At 36.7% G+C, this 18160-nt stretch overlaps 2 protein-coding genes across 4 annotated transcripts; both read left to right on the top strand.

Moving 5' to 3' along the window:
- Positions 1-996: 996 nt before the first annotated feature.
- LOC126623437 (protein PSK SIMULATOR 1-like) lies at positions 997-10556 on the top strand. 3 transcript variants are annotated; one of them, XM_050292337.1, is made up of 13 exons: positions 997-1330; positions 1494-1618; positions 4946-5271; positions 5419-5511; positions 5614-5704; positions 6600-6693; positions 7349-7446; positions 7936-8005; positions 8377-8480; positions 9136-9252; positions 9395-9471; positions 9644-9688; positions 9770-10556. In XM_050292337.1, exons 2-13 carry the CDS (start codon positions 1592-1594, stop codon positions 10284-10286), a joined length of 1659 nt encoding a protein of 552 aa, XP_050148294.1. In that variant the 5' UTR covers positions 997-1330; positions 1494-1591; the 3' UTR covers positions 10287-10556. The 3 variants fall into 3 exon arrangements, with proteins under 3 accessions (XP_050148294.1, XP_050148295.1, XP_050148293.1); XM_050292338.1 differs by having other exon boundaries at positions 1573-1618; XM_050292336.1 differs by lacking the exon at positions 997-1330 and adding an exon at positions 1749-2179 and having other exon boundaries at positions 1538-1618.
- Positions 10557-12629: 2073 nt separating this feature from the next.
- Positions 12630-16984, top strand: LOC126621197 (sucrose transport protein-like). Its single transcript, XM_050289606.1, has 4 exons — positions 12630-14299; positions 16169-16232; positions 16409-16452; positions 16565-16984. Exons 1-4 carry the CDS (start codon positions 13067-13069, stop codon positions 16748-16750), a joined length of 1527 nt encoding a protein of 508 aa, XP_050145563.1. The 5' UTR covers positions 12630-13066; the 3' UTR covers positions 16751-16984.
- Positions 16985-18160: the final 1176 nt, after the last annotated feature.

Genomic DNA, 18160 nt, shown 5'->3' on the forward strand with positions numbered 1-18160 from the left:
GGTACTACCACCTCCATCCTCTCCTCCTTTTCCTCATTAACGAACAATGATGACAATCCATATTTTAAAATCGAAGAAGACCCAATTCCAATTGTTATAAATCGATTTGTAGCAATCTGCCTTTGTATCGGAAAACTCCTCATGTGCTTCTCTCTTCCTTCCCCTTTGGTTTCTCTATCTTTCCAAAGGAGATGCTGCCAAGCTGGGTCAAAGGTTTTGGTTTTTGATGGGGGTGGGAGGAGGTTCAGGTGTGGCTAGGGTAGTGGCAATTAAGGAAGCATGAAGTTAAAAAAAAAAAACATATTAATATTATTCTTTTAAAAAATTAGACATTAGAGGTTATTTTAAGAATAATGGTGGGTGGAGAAATAATATTTTTTTTAATTTTTATGGTAGGTGAAATTATAATGTGGATGTAGAAATAAGATAATGAGATGGGTCTATCATCACTCAAAAAAAATTTAAGAGAAGAAATTTGGGACATATTAGAAAAAGGTGGGTAATATATTTAGAAGTTGACTTACCACGTATTTGTACAACATTTTAACACTCCATCATACATTCAATCAACACTTTCATACATTCAATCAACACTTAACGAGATAATAATAATACTCGATAAAATAGAATGTTTAATTGATGTGGCGTTTACACATTCATTCATAGACACATCTCGTATGGTACGAGTAATTGGGTTAAAGGGAATAACTTAGGTAAAAGGGTGGGTGCAAGGGAATCAGAATTGTTAGAATCTTTTGCTCTTTGTCAAATGCTAATGATTTTTCAGGTGAAAATTACTGGTTAATTTTCTTATTTTTTTCGGCTGCAAAATTTTCATGATTTCATTTTGACGTCTTTTCTTGATAATGATCATCTCTAACAGTTAATTAGCAAAATACATAAGAATACGTGTTAAACTGGTGTTAATGTTTAATTAGCAGTGGCCGGTTGGGTGACTTTGCGTTTTGACTACCTTCTCCTCTCTCCTCAGACTGGAAAGAAAGAGACTGCTTGTGCCAGGCCCAGAGCCTCCAGTCCACTGACCAAACCTAGAGAGAGAAAAAGGGGAAGAGAGAGAGAGGCTTAGAGTGCAAAAACTGCCTCTCACTCACTGCTGCTTTGCTCTTTGTTGGGTGTTTCTTATTTTTCCTCTTTTTTTTTTTTTTGGCAATTCTCCCTCTTCTCTCCTTAGTTTCTTAGCTCTCTTTGCATATACTGAAAAAAAAGGAAAAAATAACTTATCTTTCCCTTCCTATCACCATCACTGCCATCATCACCATCTTTGTTTCTGAACCTATTGAAACATATTCCATTTTCTCACGGATCAACTGTAAGTCCCCTCCCCCTCTTCTCTCTCTCTCTCTCTCTCTTTCTCTCTCTAACTTGTACAATTTCTAACTATTGTTGCTTGGTTTGCCTTGTACCTGTTTGTAAAATCTCAAGTTATGTAATTTATCTAATTTGTGGATGTGGGTTTTTTCTATGCTTTGCAGATTTCATCCTCATTGTAGTTTTATGGTGGTTTATGAACATTTCTGATTAATGGGTTTTGGTTAATTTCTTGATTTCCAGCTTCTGTGATCCAGAGTTGATGGACTGGAACTCCAACAGTGATCAGGTAATCCATATTGAACCCGGATATCTGTATTACTTATTTCACAGCTTTGGTGTTGTCATTCTTGTTTTGTAACTCGTTGAGGATGATTCTGATTTCGCCACTGGTTGCTTCAATCTTGAGCTTCTTATAGATAGCAATAGTTGTCTGGAGTCGGGTTGGCTTTAACTTTTGAAAAGGCTTCAAGTTCTTGTCTTTGGATTTTGTATGAAATATACTTTGTGGCTTATCAACACAATGGGTGGGATGTGCTCCAAGACGAGGAGATCCACTGTAGACAATGTCAATGCAAGTAATGCCTCCAGTGGAGGCATTCCTACTGCTAATGGCCATCCTGGTAATGGGTCTCGTGGTCAGCCTCCGAAAGTAAATTCCAATTCGACTCCATCCCCAGTTAGTGAAGGTGTGGATAAACAATTGCGAGATCCATTTACCTTGCCAGAGACAAATAATATGGTTCCTTATGGGCTCATTACAGATGATGTCAACGACGGGATTCCTCACTTGTCGAGAACCTTATCACACAAAACTAGATCTACCAAGTCTAAGCAGGCTGTGGCAAAGGTAATCCTGACTTTGATATGTTAGTTTTGAGTCCTTTTCTTCTTGCCTATGTTGTGTTGGAATGAATAATTTAAAATTGCGGTATGAATGGTTACTGGATGCACATTTTGGTTTCTATACCCTTTGGAACCACAAAACCGTTCCGTAGTGGGTGGGATGGAACTGTTACTCTAAAAGTGAAGTCATCAGAATGAGGGTGACAAGCTGTTCAAAGACGCCAGTTTATGAGTTATTGTGTGCTAAGTTGACCTTTAATCAGGTTTGACATAGAAATACTAGTGTGAAACTTGGACTAGAAGGCCTCATGTTGATTGTGGATTATAGTTGTGGGGACCCTTTTCTTTGGGGAGAGAAAAGTTTGTCCGTCTATTTCCTACACTTCGTTTCGATTGAGGCAGTTGATTGAAAATGATAATAGAAGTGAAGTACTTAAAGCAGGAATTTTCTTTCCACAGTTAGATATTTAAGTGAGGCAGTGGTAAGGAGGAAAACCTTCCAACCTTCTCGCTACAGCGGTGAGAAATAGTGGGAAATGATTTTAGCCTTTTCCTGTTCTATTTTCAAGTTGTATGCCTAAATGACATGGTTACTTATTTCACACGGTTCTTAGAAAGCATTCTTACTCAAAAAAATTAGAAAGACAACTGTACATTAATTTAAAGCATGGAGAGACGCATTAAACTCCACTTGTCTGATTCTCTTTCACCACTCGTTTCCATAGATGCTCATCCTGTCATTCCCAAGTAACACAGGCCTAATTTTGGCGTAGAGGATTGGATTGAAAAGATAAACACCATTTTCAGGGCACGTTGAATGAAAAAACAAAAAAAAAAAATGTATCCAACTTGGAGGTTGAAGATGGATTACTCATGAAGAAAACTTATCCATCCCAAAACCCCAACGGTAAGAAAACTTATCTAATCTTACCATTGCAAATTAGAATGTGATAAACTGTCATTGCAATTCAAGATCTAGATACTTCTCCACGCAGAGCAGAAATTAGTTTCCCTATAATTTTCGCTTGATAACCATTCATAGAGGAAAAACCCTTTACAACTTCAGTAAATAATCAGGGCTTTCTCTAGAGTGTCTTTTGTTGAACAAATATTCAAAGCACATTATTAGAAAGTAGGGAAGGAAGTATATAAAGACGCTGATTTGAGCTAGGCTATTCCAGTATCTTGTGACACATTTATTTAGTGAGAAGTACACTAGTACAGGCTGTTGGGGAAAGGATAAGGGTTGTAGTTTTATGGAGGTGTTGAGCAAAGGCTGTGTCTTGAGTAGTGTGAATGCAGATAAGTAGAAGGTTTTTTGACAGATAAGGAGAGAGGATGGACGCTTTGTGAAATAGAATCGAAATTTGGAATTTTGTGGGTTTCAATCTCCCGAATTTGAGGAATTCCCATTGTTTTTATCTTTCCCGATTGGAGGTCTGTTATACAGAGATCAAGAGCTTCACAGAATGATGTTCCACTTACCATCGTTGTCATTTCAGTTTGTTGGGCATATTTTGTTTGTCTTCACAATTTAGATTACCTAACAGGTTTAGCTATATTTTACATGGATGACCCTTGAAGCACCTAAAATAAAGATGGTTCCAATCATTAAGAATTGCATTGCACGGTGCGCTGTGATGGATGCTTGCATTCCTTAATTATGGTGAGAGCATCCTCACTTGAAAATTCTTAAACACATGTCTGGACGAGTTATACTCCAGATACCACCTCATTCGAAGATCCTACTGGGTTGTTTCAAATGCATATTCTTTTTGTGGTCAAAACTTGCTTTTTTGGAGTGTAATATCTGACAGTTGAAACCTAAGACCTTAGACCCAAATGTTTCTACATTCTAAAGTCATTAACTTGTCAAAATGGAGGCCCCAATTGGAGCATTGTTCAAGCGACCATGTGACATTCGAATAATGATACATCTTTGGGCAACCGGAAGAGAAGAGGTGGCATATCTAGAACTTTTAAAAGGCCTAATGGTCTCAGGAAAGTTTCTGTTTAATATATATATATATATATATATATATATATATATATATATATATATTTGTGTGTGTGTGTGTGTGTGACAATTCTGTAAAGTGGATGTCCTCTTTTGTAAGAAAAGAAAGGAAGAAACCCAACAATGTAGAATGCTGTAAAAACACCTTGTAAAAATTATTTGAATCCAATATCATCTAGTCTCCTAATTATGATCATATTAAAAGACAAACAGAATGTTTCCAATAATCTGAAATGATGATGATGGTGAATATCAAAATGGTTAAATGATTTTTTGTCTGCTGAATTTTAAAGTGGGTAATCCTTTAAAGGGACCTAAAATATGCAGTTTCAATCATTGGATTGTGGATGATTTTCAAGTTTCTCTTCTATTGCTTTCTCAAGTTTGTTGTTCAAAACATGGTTAAACCATAAATTTGTTGCTATTTCAGAAGTTCACTTATGTCTTCTATACTTGGGGTTCTCCATGATTCAGCATGTACAAAGCGGTGCAGAGACTGCATAAATTATGATTGAGCTTGTAATTACACTATGCATGTAGTCTGATGGAATTTATCAGTTTATCCCATATTTTCCCTGTTCACTTGTACTTAATTTTTCCTGTTTATCTTATATTTGTCTTTTGTTTCAGGACATATGATAGTTGGTTTTTAAAATAGATATTGAAGTGACTGAAGAAAATTCTACTGCTTTGTGGTTGAATAGATATAACCGTTTTTGGTTATTTGTTTATTTAATTCTTCTTTTGTTATAGGTATCAGAAGTGAGCTCACTTTTGGGCAGGGCTGGTACTGCTGGCCTTGGGAAGGCAGTGGAAGTATTGGACACCCTTGGTAGTAGCATGACAAATTTGAATCCAAGCAGTGGTTTTACCTCAGGGGTGACAACAAAAGGGAATAAAATTTCAATTTTGGCTTTTGAAGTCGCAAATACAATTGTCAAGGGTTCAAATTTAATGCAGTCCCTTTCTAAGGATAACATCAAACATTTAAAAGAGGTGGTGCTTCCATCAGAAGGGGTACAGAATTTGATATCAAGAGATATGGATGAACTCCTGAGAATTGCTGCGGCTGACAAGAGGTTGATATTTGAAAATCCCTTATATAATTTTCTGAATAATCAGAACAAGCTATAACCATTTTTGTTTCTCAACATGTGGTGTTTATGTCTTAAATAATTGTATATGAATGTTGGAGAATTAATAATTTTGTGGTAAAATTCTGGCAGAGAAGAGCTCAAAGTTTTCTTGGGAGAAGTGGTGCGTTTTGGAAATCGTTGTAAAGATCCTCAGTGGCATAATCTGGATCGATATTTTGAAAAGTAAACCTATAAAGAAATTTGATATTTTTCTCATGTCTGTTTCTGTTTAACTCCATAGATGATGTTGTGACACTGCCACCTGTGCTATCTCCCAAATGTTAGGTTGGGTTCAGAAATCACACCGCAGAGGCAATTGCAGGAAGATGCAGAGACAGTGATGCAGCAATTGATGACGTTAGTTCTAAATACAGCTGTAAGTACACGTATAAAAAAGGAAAACTAATAAAAAGTCCAAAAAAACCTTAGTTTTAATGAAAAAGGACAAATAAATGTGTAGTGAATAGTACCAGGGAATTTGGAAAATAAAAAATAAAAAAAATAGTACCAGGGGAAGGTAAAAATGTGGTTTTTCGTTAAAAGTGAACAGTACCGGGAGTGTTTCGTTAAAACTCCCAAATAATGCAACCTCTGGTAGCAATTGTGTCCATTAGTGACTTACCTTGGAAATTTCTGTAACACCATGCACCATGTTAAAGAGAAAATAATAGTGTATTTAATTTTTATATCTCCTTTCCACTGTGAAACATCATTGGCATAAGAATATCATTGGATTAGTTTTAAATCATTGTTTTTAGTTATCTTGAACGAGGTTCCCTCCTCAAGCTATGTGCTTTCATGGCTGATATGGTTGAATTCTATAACTAGGATATGAAATGAAACTGAACCAATATGCTTCATGGTATTATGGACCGAAGAGGCTGTTTCTCCTCGTTTCTTTGTTTCTATAGCGTTAAAAGTAAATAAGTTTTCTTATTTTTATATTCTGTCAGCTGTATTCCAAGTATAATAGGTTTTGTTGCTTGAAGTGCCAAATGTTTGGTAAATCATCTATCCCTATGAAGATTACAGTTAATGACTCAAAACGTTGTTGAGCTTCCTTGTAGTTCTTATTCAGTTGAAGGGCTTTCAATCAAGACATTAAATTTAGCTGTTCTGCATTTAGGATTTAGCTTTCTTTAGTGTTGCAGAATCATTATATAACTTCAAATTTTATAAACAAGCATTGGTTTTGTTAAAAAATGTTACTGCAACTGCTGGACATATGTTGTTCCTTACTGAGCAAAAGCAAACCTTTTTCTTGGTTACAGGAATTATATCATGAGTTACATGCCTTGGACAGATTTGAACAAGATTATCGGCGTAAGCTTCAAGAGGAAGACAACTCAAGTACTACCCAAAGAGGTAACTTGCATCTTGTATTTCCTTTACAATGTCATATGAAAATTTATCTCCATATTTTGGTCTTGTAGATAAATATAGTTATTCTATTTTGTATTTCTCCAGTCTTTTTTTTTTTCATTTGACGACAGAGTGTCCTTTTGTATTTATCCATCTTTTTTTTTGGGTAACATTATCCAGCTTTTATTTTTCCAGTTGATGTCTGAGTGTCATATAGAAAAGATTACATTTCACTTTGTATTGAGTTGAGAGCGCATCAATATCCTTTCCATATGTTTCTGTGTGTGTGGAACTGTAGATTTTTCCATGGTCTATTTCGGCAGTTCTCATATCTAATAATGATACCATGCGAGTACTTGTTCTGAAGTTTGTTCCTTATGTAATTATTTAATTGTTACTGTTTTGGTATTTCCTGATGTTTTTCTTTGTTTGTACCTTTATAATGCCACGCCTGGGCACTCAAATGTTTTTCCTTTGTTGGACTAAGCCAATAAATCTATAATACTGGTGGTTGGCTTCAATAAATGTGTCCTACAAAACCTTCCACACTTTTGAAATTTTGATTTCTTTCAATTTATTGTTTTGTTTGCAATGAAATGATCACAATTACTTGAAAGTAAAGTTGGTTTTTGTGCTTGTATATTCTTGTTCCGTGTAGGAGATAGCCTTGCAATCTTGAGAGCAGAGTTGAAAAGTCAAAGGAAGCATGTGAGAAGTTTGAAGAAAAAATCACTTTGGTCCCGAATTTTGGAAGAGGTAGCAAGTCAGTATTTCTAATTGTGTATCTCACCTAGGTCTAGGTGCTACTGAAAATAACTTTTCTGTTGATTAAAATGGGTGGTATATATTTGTTAGTCACCTAATACAACTTTGGAAGCTTCAATTTGCAGCTAGAGAACTTCTCAATGCACCCATTTATTTTAAAGTACCCTTCTTCCTAATTTCTAGAAAGGATTTCATAAAAACACACTAAAGCCTAAACCACTTGAGGAAAAGAAAAAAAAAGTTTCTTAATTTAGGAAAAAGATAACAAACAAGGCCAGCAATGGGGAGGGATCCTTTACTTTTATTTGGTTTCGAAGAAATAAAAAGATTGCTTTTGTATTATGATGTCTTGAGAATATATAGGATGTGTGAATTCTGTCTTATGCTTTTTAAATTAAGTTCTGGGTTGTTGAACGGTGCACTGTGCAAATAGAATTGCCGTTGAAGTTCTACAATCATCCTAATATCACATATTTACAGGTCATGGAGAAACTTGCAGACGTTGTTCATTTCTTGCATATGGAGATTCATGAAGCATTTGGAAATGCAGGTATGCCTCAAAAGTTTTTGATGTAATATATGATATTGGTATTTTAAGTCTGGTTGGAGTCTGCTGGGAAAGCAGGAAGGACATGATGCTGAGAAAGATAATGGCTGTTTCTTGTTTTTGATGAAATCTAATACTTGCAAAACAAATTTGCATTCGACTGCTAGAAAGTTGGCATTGTTGAATTAATATAAAGTTCAAGTGTAATAGATATATGGGATGGTATTGGAAACACTCCAATCTGGTAAAAGATAACATCTCCAAAATGAAAGCTAACATCTCTTGTAATATTCACTAGTGCATAACAATTATGTAGAAGTTGTTCATTGTGTTCAATTGTTAAGTGACTTTGTGTGATTTTTGTGGTCTTGCAGATACTGATAAACCTGTGAAAGGTTCTCGGAACAATCACAAAAAGTTGGGTTCTGCTGGTCTTGCGTTGCATTATGCAAATATCATCAGTCAAATTGATGTTCTTGTGAGTTGATGTTATATTCATTTCTGAAATTTTCAACCTTCGTGATAATATTTTTTCTATCCTTTTAATTCAGTGTAAACAAGTATGTGATATTATCAGTGAACTACTTATTACGGTGGTGAAAATACAATTTTTTTTTTACTGTATGCTAGCAGGTTTTAAGTTTCAATACCATTTTAGACTTGAGATGTGTTTATTCCGGGGTTATAACCTCTCATTCGTTAGTTGGAGCAACCAACCTTTGACTGTGAGGGTTGTATTCAGGTCAATTCCATATTCTTGTGGGTTTATGCAACCTCTTAAGTGCCAAAATCTTTCTGTCTCTGTCTCTCTGTACTGTTCTTTTAAAAGTTTTTGCTACCTCTAGACTTCTTTTTTAATGAGCAGTCCTATGCCTGGGGGATTTCAAGCGTGGTGCTAAAGTATTGGGTTCTGATTTCTGTCAGTTGGATTCCATAAATATAGGATGTTCGGACAATGTATGTTTATTAGCTTTTCTTCAGTTGTGAATACCATAACTAGCAAATAGCAGGTTATAGTAGTTATCTGGTCTATGTCGGGAAGTTTCCCATAGTAATCATTCTTCCCTTCAATCAAATTTTATGCTTTATATCAAATCACGTGGGCCATGACCTCTGAGTTTGAATGTAACCAGGTGTCTCGATCAAGTTCTGTGCCTTCAAACACTCGGGATACTTTATATCAGGGGCTCCCGCCTGACGTGAAGTCAGCTTTGCGCTCAAAACTACAGTCATTTCAGTTTAAGGAAGAGGTGTCTATAGTTTTATTTAATGAGTGGAATTATTAACAACTCGCCTAAATTGTATTTTACTACTTCAAAGTAAGCTCATAGTTGTTTGCCCATGAATGTATTAACCTATAACTAATTTTCAAATGCTTTATTTTTTTCGCAGCATACAATCGCTGAAATTAAAGCTGAAATGGAGAAAACATTGCAGTGGCTGGTACCCATTGCCACTAAAACAACCAAGTAAAGCTTCATTAGTTTTTCTTTTATCCCTCTTAACTGGAGTGATTAACATATTATCCAATTTTTTTGGTGTCCACATTCTTCATTTATGACGATGTAATATTTCACAACTATGCCTCATTTTCCTTCAGTTTTGTTTACTGATCACTTTTTGCAATGTGGTTTTATGTAGAGCTCATCATGGCTTTGGTTGGGTTGGAGAATGGGCAAACACTGGGTGAGTTCTTAATTGCAGGTGTCTTTCCATTTACTTATGATCCCTGATATTTTCCTAATTTTATTAGTTGCAATTCTTTAGGTCTGAGATGAACCGAAAATCTGCTGGTCAAACTGACTTGCTGAGGATTGAGACACTGCACCATGCCGATAAAAAAAGAACCGAGTCTTACATTCTTGAACTGGTGGTGTGGCTTCACCATCTCGTCAACCAAACGAGGGTTGGAAACGGTGGAATTAGATCTCCTGTTAAATCCCCTCTCTGCTCCCCCAACCAGAAGGCAACTCAGTTATGCGTAAGCAAAACCAACTGTCCATCACCCATATTAACAGTTGAAGATCAAGAAATGCTTCGATATGTAAGCAAGAGAAAACTGACGCCGGGGATTAGTAAGAGTCAGGAATTTGACACTGCAAGGACCAGGTTCAGCAAGCATAATAGGCTGAGCAAGAGTAGTAACCACTCCCCAACAAATGAACGTCGGAAGGATCCATTTCCAATAAGGAGGCCATCCTCCGTTCCTATCATTGACTTTGATTTCAACCGGAGCAAATCACTGGATGTCATTGATCGAGTGGACACAATTCGAAGTATTTGAATACACTTGCGAAGGGGTTATTGTGTATGGCGACTGTCCTTGTCGGGTGCTCTATATTGTGGCGAGGGTGATGTTACGTTAGCGAGCATAGAAGCTGAGAAAAGAGAGAAGTCATTGCCGTTTTGGGTGTCAAAATGTAGGGTGAGAAATGTATTTTGCTCAATGTAGGTTAAATTTCTGTAGATGGAAAGGATGCTGGTTTATAGCTTTCCTTAGTGGCTAATATGTACAGAATATTCAATTAATAATCCAAAGTTCATGCTTCTCCCATTCTCTCCAATACTATACTAACAATAAAGGGTTTGTTGCAATCATATTTAGAATAAGAATGTGAATGTGTAAATCCTAGTGTGTCTGAGGATATTTTAGAATATTCTCGTAGTTATTATCATATTAGAGTCGTAATCCTACTACTACTATAAATAAAGGCACAATGGGATGATACAACATACACCTTACAATTAAATCTCTCTTCTCTCTCTTGCCGCCTGCCTCTTTCCCTCTCTAGTTCTAAATACAGTTCAGTCAAATAGGCCTACAACAGGGTTAATTAAATTTTATGTTTTTCAAGTTTGGGTTATTTTTAACATAGGCCACGAAGTTTCAATTTTCTCGTATTGCAGCTTAAAGTATTGAGATTGTGTCAATTTGTCTTTCAGTCTAATTGCTTGTATAATTACTCATTACTAGGGCTGGAAAAAATTCCCGATCCATACTGAACCCAAATTGAAATTATCCTGAAATTTTCGGGTTTTGAAATTTTTGGTTTGGTACTCGGTCTAGCATTTGTGGATTTCAGTTTTCCCAAACTGAACCGACTTTAGATAATTACCTCAAAAATGAGGCCACAAGGATTCGAAACCCTAATCTCCCCTTGGAGAATCATGGAACTTCATTACTGAGCCAACTCTCGATTTGTCAAATTATAATACAGAAAATATATTTATATTTTTAATAACTATTAGTTACTCATACTTTAACATTTTCATTAACCCTAGCCGCCTACCATTTCCCATTTATGCAATTTCATCTCTCTCCTCTCGATTTCAATTTTCAGAGCTGCATCTTCTCTCTCAAACTCTCTCTTTCTCTTGGTGGTTTTGCCACCAACACTTGACTCACCAGCTCTATCTCCTCTCCTTTCACTCGCTTCTCTCTCTCTCGACTCTCCTTTCAGCCATATGGTATTACTTTTTGCAGGTTCTATCATACCTTCCAAATTGTTCTACCAATTTAAAAGTAAGTCATATTCCATTCCCTTAAAGAGTTGGAATTTTTGGTGCAACTGCTACAAACTGGGGATTTGGAGGAAGCTTGGGTATCTTGTTTTTGAATTAGGGCTCGAATTAGGGATTTACAAATTGGGGATTTGGGGATTTGTCTTTGTTTTGGTTTGATTTGGGATCCCGAAATACCGAAATTTTTTCGGGAATTCCGAAAATCGGGAAACTGAAATTTTGGTTTTGGTTTCGGTATTCATAATCTTGTCCTGAAAGAGTTCGGTTTGTGCTTTTTGGTTCAGTATCCCATATCGAACCACCCCTACTCATTATGCAATGTAAAATTGCTGGAGTTTTATAACAGTTTCCGGTCCTCACGTGACTCTACCACTAATTTTCTCATGACTTTGATTGACGTCCTTGTCCAAGATCAAGTTCCTGGTCTTTATTGGATATTTGTATGCTAGGGAAATCAAAATTTTAAACTAAATTTTGTAAACCAAATGACGTAGTTGTTGATGATTGAATTATTACTTAAGTATTGATTAACGTGCTTATTTCCTATTGATGACACATCATTCAGTTTGCAAATTTGATCTAAAAATTTGTTCTCCCTAGCATTATCCTATTTTTATATGAGTAATGTTATGTATTTGCAAACTAAATGATGTATTACCAATAAAGAAATAAATACGTTAAGTAACACTTAAATAATAATCTAATCAACAACTTTCATGTCATTTAATTTATAAAATTTAGTATCTCTTGCATTACTCTTCTAATATAGAATATGGCAACAACTTCTTTACCGGATGCATTTTTCTTACCACAAACCACGCCATACTTAGTATTACTGAATTTAAATTCATTCATTATACATATCTCAAAATTTAAATTAATTTAATAGTTATAAATGAGATGATAAACATCACCATCGGATGGTGAACAAAATATTCTCTCTTTACCCGGATTAACTTTCCATTTGAATCCAATCCAAATCCATGGCACTTAATATTTTCGAAATGTTAATGTCATAATTTGAGTGGGGAAGAAGAAAAAGATTAGATCATAATTAAGTCATATATTATATAGCAAGGGAAAGTAAAGAAAAAGAGGATTATATTAGACCGTAATTAAGGCAATTTGGATAAATATGGAGAATTCAATAAGTTTAGTTCGTCGGTCCCCGGAAAATAAAAGTAATAAAGGCAGTTTTCTACACTTGGCAACAATTATTCAATGAATTTTGCGACTCAGAAGTGAGACTGTGACGGACTCTGACTCAATAGCATTCAACTCCAACCAGATAAAGTCCAACCCCATCTTTCACCAGTTGCCTCCTCCTCCTCCTCCTCCTCCATGCAAACATCACAACCACCACCACCACCACCTCTATAAATTCCAGAAAACTCATCACAACTCTCCCTCTCTCTAAAACTTCTCTCAATCTTCCTATTGTAAAAGTGAGGATTAGGTTTCCGTTTCCCCAACAGAGGGACATATAGAGATAGAGAAAGAGAGAGTCACGGAGACAGAAAGCGTGTGTCCTGCCACCCAGCCATGGAAGTTGAAACCGCCGACAAGAATTCTCAGGCCAAGCTGGAGCAGCAGGTGAGCCCGCTGAAAAAAATCATCCTGGTCGCCTCCATTGCCGCCGGCGTCCAATTCGGGTGGGCACTGCAACTCTCCCTCCTGACCCCCTACGTCCAGCTCCTCGGCGTCCCCCACACCTGGGCCGCCTTCATCTGGCTCTGCGGCCCCATCTCCGGCTTGCTCGTCCAGCCCATCGTCGGCTACCACAGCGACCGTTGCACCTCCCGCTTTGGACGCCGTCGCCCCTTTATCGCTTCCGGCTCCGCCCTCGTCGCCGTCGCCGTCTTTCTCATCGGTTACGCTGCTGATCTCGGACACCTCACCGGCGATTCCCTTGAGAAAGCCACCAAGCCCCGTGCTGTCTCTATCTTCGTGGTCGGTTTCTGGATCCTCGACGTCGCCAACAACATGCTGCAGGGGCCATGCAGGGCCCTCCTCGCCGACATCTCTGGATCCGACCCAAAGAAAATGCGGACTGCCAACGCCCTCTTCGCCTTCTTCATGGCTGTCGGAAACGTACTTGGTTACGCCGCTGGGGCCTACAACAACCTCCACAGAATGTTCCCTTTCACCATGACCAAAGCCTGCGACATCTACTGCGCTAATCTCAAGAGCTGCTTCTTCCTCTCTATCGCCCTCCTCATCATCCTCACCGTATTGGCCCTTACCAACGTGAAGGAAACAACCGCCAACGTCGCTCAGCCAGACGAGCCAGAGGAGGAGTCAGCGACCACTTCGAAGGTGCCATTTTTTGGTCAAATGATTGGGGCCTTTAAGGAGTTGAAGAGGCCAATGCTGGTGTTGCTTCTGGTGACGTGTCTAAACTGGATTGCGTGGTTCCCGTTCTTGCTGTTCGACACTGACTGGATGGGGAAGGAGGTGTACGGCGGCCAAGTCGGTAAAGGGCAGCTGTACGATTTGGGTGTGAGGGTCGGTTCACTTGGCCTCTTGTTAAACTCTGTCGTTTTGGGGTTCATGTCCCTTGGGATCGAGCTTCTCGGTCGTTGGGTTGGTGGTGTCAAGAGATTGTGGGCCATTGTCAACTTCTTGCTCGCCGTTTGTTTGGCCATGACTGTTTTGATCACTAAATTGGCTGAGGCCAGCCGACACGGTCACGGCGGTGTTGAGCCCCCGCCGCCACCTGCCAGTGTCAAGGCCGGCGCATTGTCTCTGTTCGCCGTTCTTGGTATTCCTCTAGCGGTAAGTATTCTTGATTATTACGTACAATTAATTTTGGTAAATCTTGTTGATATATTTAGTAAATTCTTAATTACTTTGTTACACAAGGGGAAAAAATATCGGTAGTGTATACAATATGATAATTTATTTATTAATTTCCTGAAAATTGCTTGACAAATGATGCTATGGAATTAGAACAGATTTTCACTGAGGACCACGGAGTTTTTTTCACTATTCAATTTTTGGGTGGTAAAATTTTTGCCTGGTTTTTGAAGAACAAATAGGGTTATCCATTATCCAGAAGGTGTTTTGTTTGATTTTATCCAAGGTCATTAAGTGCATGCAGATAAGGTTCACCGTGCATTTACTAGCAACATTTACTAGGATGAGGAAACTTATCAGTGCCAATTGATTATACAAGCAAATCTAAGACGTATCATCATTTTGATTCTTCGAACAGCTCCTCAATTTGCGGTTTTTGTAATTAAGGGGATCAATTAGTTTTATCTGTTTCTTTTTTTAATTTTTTTAGATCAAGTACGATATTCATTCATTGAAAATTGAAAATACATACAAATATGGAGGATAGAGTACAATTACATGAGTCTCGATAAATTTTTTATCGGGAATTTCAATTAGATTTTATCTATTTCTTAACTTTCATTTATTTATTTATTTTTACAACTTAATTTATCATAATTTAAAGGGTTGATTAATTATGTGCTTAGGTACAATTACCATGTTTTTCGCTTTTGTCAATACCCACGTCCCATGTTATTCTACTCCTTTTTATCAACAACTTTTCTTCATCCTCACAATTAAATTAAACAAAACAAAAGAAGTTTTTCATAATCCTCAAAGCATTTAATATGTTGAAGGGAAAGTGAAAATGTGATGCATTCCATTTCCACAATTAAATAATTCCACCCATATGTGATGTGTTTGTATTTATGACACTTTAGTTTAGGAATCTATATTATTATTAAGGGAACCCTCCTTGTTAACTTTTTACCATTTTTTCCTATTTTGCCCTCATTTGTTATACACAATACTTACATAAGAAGGGCAAAATAGTAATTTTGTATATTTTGCCCCTTTTTTCCTATTTTCCCTCACTTTTGATACACAATACTTACATAAGGAGGGCAAAATAATAATTTTGTATCTTTTGAGAAAATGACAATCATATCCCTATTTTACCCCTTTTACCCTATTTTTATACACAATATTTACATAAGGATGACAAAACAGTAATTACTTAAGATAAAATATGCACTTATTAAGAGAAATTGTCCTACCATCATTTTTTCATACTATTTTTAAAATTTTAAAAATTAATCACACTCCTTAATAAAAAACAAAAACCAAAATGAAATTGTTCACACACACACATAGAGTGTGTGCTCATCAGCTAGTTAATATTAATTAAAAAACATTTGGCTCAAAGATGAGTAGGAACTCCTACTCAAAATTTCTCAAAATTGTTTGTTGTCAATTTATAGAACCTTGTGTTTTATAATCAGAACCGTTCATATTATAAATCATCCCATAAAGATCACCTCTTTGCAAAAAAGCAATTAAAACTAAGGTCATTTAATCATCAAGCTATTTAAAAACAAATGAACGGTATTGGTAAAAGTATTACACACCGTCTATGTATTTGCTACAATAAATTGACTAAACGACTTTAGTTTTATTTTATTTTAATTTTTTATTTTTGCAAAGATGATTTTTACAGTGTGATTCATAGTATGAACGGTTTTGATCACAAACACAAGGCCCCGTGATTAAAGCACTAAAAATTTTGAGCAGAAGATCCTACTCATTTTTTAGTAGCCAAATATTGTTCTTAATTAAATTGACCTATTTTTTGTTGTTATCTTTACACAGGTGACATACAGTATTCCTTTTGCCCTGGCATCCATATTTTCCAGCGATTCTGGTGCAGGCCAAGGTAAATTAACTTAATTTTTTCCCGTATTCTATTAATTTTGGAAAACCTGAGTTCCTTTTTTATTAAAGGACGGCATTTGTTGATAAATAAATTTAATAACTAAACCATTATGTTTAGGTGATTACTGAGTGCAATATTTTCTAAATTCTACTATTTTGGATCTTTGAATTAAACAGGGCTTTCACTGGGAGTCTTAAATCTTGCAATTGTCCTACCACAGGTAATGTATCCCTAGTTTCATCTCTTTAGTAAATTTTGGTTTAAAAAAATACATGTTCGCTTAAATTCTAAATCAAACTGTACAGTTAATTACTAAATTATTGAACTTGCAGATGTTTGTGTCCGTCGTAAGTGGACCGTGGGATGCTTTGTTCGGTGGTGGTAATTTACCAGCATTTGTCGCGGGAGCGGTTGCTGCCATAGTAAGTGGAATCTTGGCTCTCTTTATGCTACCGTCTCCGCCACCCGATCTTCCATCGAACAAAAATGCAAGAGCTGCAGTTGTTGCCTTCCATTGATTTGCTTGCCCTACGACCTCTAGCTTCCTACTTATAATATAGTTAATAGACTCTTTGTTTTCTATCTTATTCATTTAGGTTTACTCCCTCTTTATCTTAGCAGGTGTTGTGATTGTAACCGAATTCTCTTTAAAAATCCAATATGCGTTAATGGCATATCAGTTACTGTATGTATCCAAGCCTAAGCTCGATATGGTCACAATTTTTCTTTCTTTTATTTATTCTCTTTCAATATTTTTGCAATGTTTTCTTTTTCACTTTTTAGGCGAAACAGTAGTAATTTTATTCAAAACGATCAAGGAAACATTCAATCTAGGAGCACATCCTAGATTAAATCCAGAAGCTTCTCAAACCAATAGTAATCAAAATAAAAATTCCGGCTAATGTGGGTCAAATTATGGCCCACACATTGGTGGATCTACGAGCATGCAATACTCTAGATTCAAGAAAGCACCACAGGCCAGCCTTAATATCATCTTTGATCAAGCCAACTGCAGAAAAACTATTATGCTGACTACCAATGGCTTGAACAACTTGGAGCACATCACTCTCAAGGGCCATATGCTGCCATTGTTGCAAAACTTTTGAAACACCCTCTCGAGCACCTATAACTTCACAACAATCACATATTTAATTGTTATTTTATCTCTTATTGTGATATTTTTTATAAATGCACTCCTCAACCCTAGAATAATACAATGAACGAATTCGATCATCAATTTAAAATGTTAACACTAGTGGCTACCACAAAATCTTAAATTCTGCTTAATGGCCGTCCTCACTGACATCTCAAAATCCGACCTAAAGAAAATGCGAACTGCCAACACCCTTTTCACCTTTTTCATGGCTGCCAAATATCCTCGCTTACCCCTCTGAGACGAAAATACGAACAAGTTTATATGCCTAGGTTTGTTGATCCTACTGGTTCGAATCATTTGTGTAAACTTCATAAGGCCATTTATGGCCTCAAGCAGTCTCCCCGGGCATGGTTTCAGAGTTTCAATTCCTTCCTTATTCGCACAAGTTTTATTCAAAGTCAAGCATACAATTCTACGTTTGTTTACCAAGATAATTCCCTCATTAATTATGGTCTTGCTGCTTTATGTAGACGACATAGTTCTCACTGCAGTAATTCGTCTGCTTTACATTCATTTATTCGCACATTAGGAGCTGAGTTCGACATCAAGGATTTAGGGTGTTCGCAATATTTTCTTGCTGTTGATGTTAACTATCGCACAGATTCTATTCATCTTACTCAAAGTACACAGTAGATCTTCTCATACTCAACAATCTCTTGGACTGTAAACTTGTTTCCACCCTCATGGCCTCCAAAGGTACCCTTTCCCGACTCATGGTAATGCCCATCACTGGTCCTACACTATTGACAGATGGTTGGTGCCCTTTAATATC

Source organism: Malus sylvestris, chromosome 5 (genome assembly GCF_916048215.2).
Source record: "Malus sylvestris chromosome 5, drMalSylv7.2, whole genome shotgun sequence".
Classification (NCBI taxonomy): Eukaryota; Viridiplantae; Streptophyta; class Magnoliopsida; order Rosales; family Rosaceae; genus Malus; species Malus sylvestris.

Coding starts and splice junctions, on each gene's coding strand:
- LOC126623437 (XM_050292336.1), top strand. CDS start 1,823: ATGAAATATACTTTGTGGCTTATCAACACAATGGGTGGGATGTGCTCC. Junction 6,694..7,348: donor CTCAAGTACTACCCAAAGAG/GTAACTTGCATC, acceptor TGTTCCGTGTAG/GAGATAGCCTTGCAATCTTG. Junction 9,689..9,769: donor GGAGAATGGGCAAACACTGG/GTGAGTTCTTAA, acceptor GCAATTCTTTAG/GTCTGAGATGAACCGAAAAT.
- LOC126621197 (XM_050289606.1), top strand. CDS start 13,067: ATGGAAGTTGAAACCGCCGACAAGAATTCTCAGGCCAAGCTGGAGCAG. Junction 14,300..16,168: donor TTCTTGGTATTCCTCTAGCG/GTAAGTATTCTT, acceptor ATCTTTACACAG/GTGACATACAGTATTCCTTT. Junction 16,233..16,408: donor CGATTCTGGTGCAGGCCAAG/GTAAATTAACTT, acceptor TGAATTAAACAG/GGCTTTCACTGGGAGTCTTA.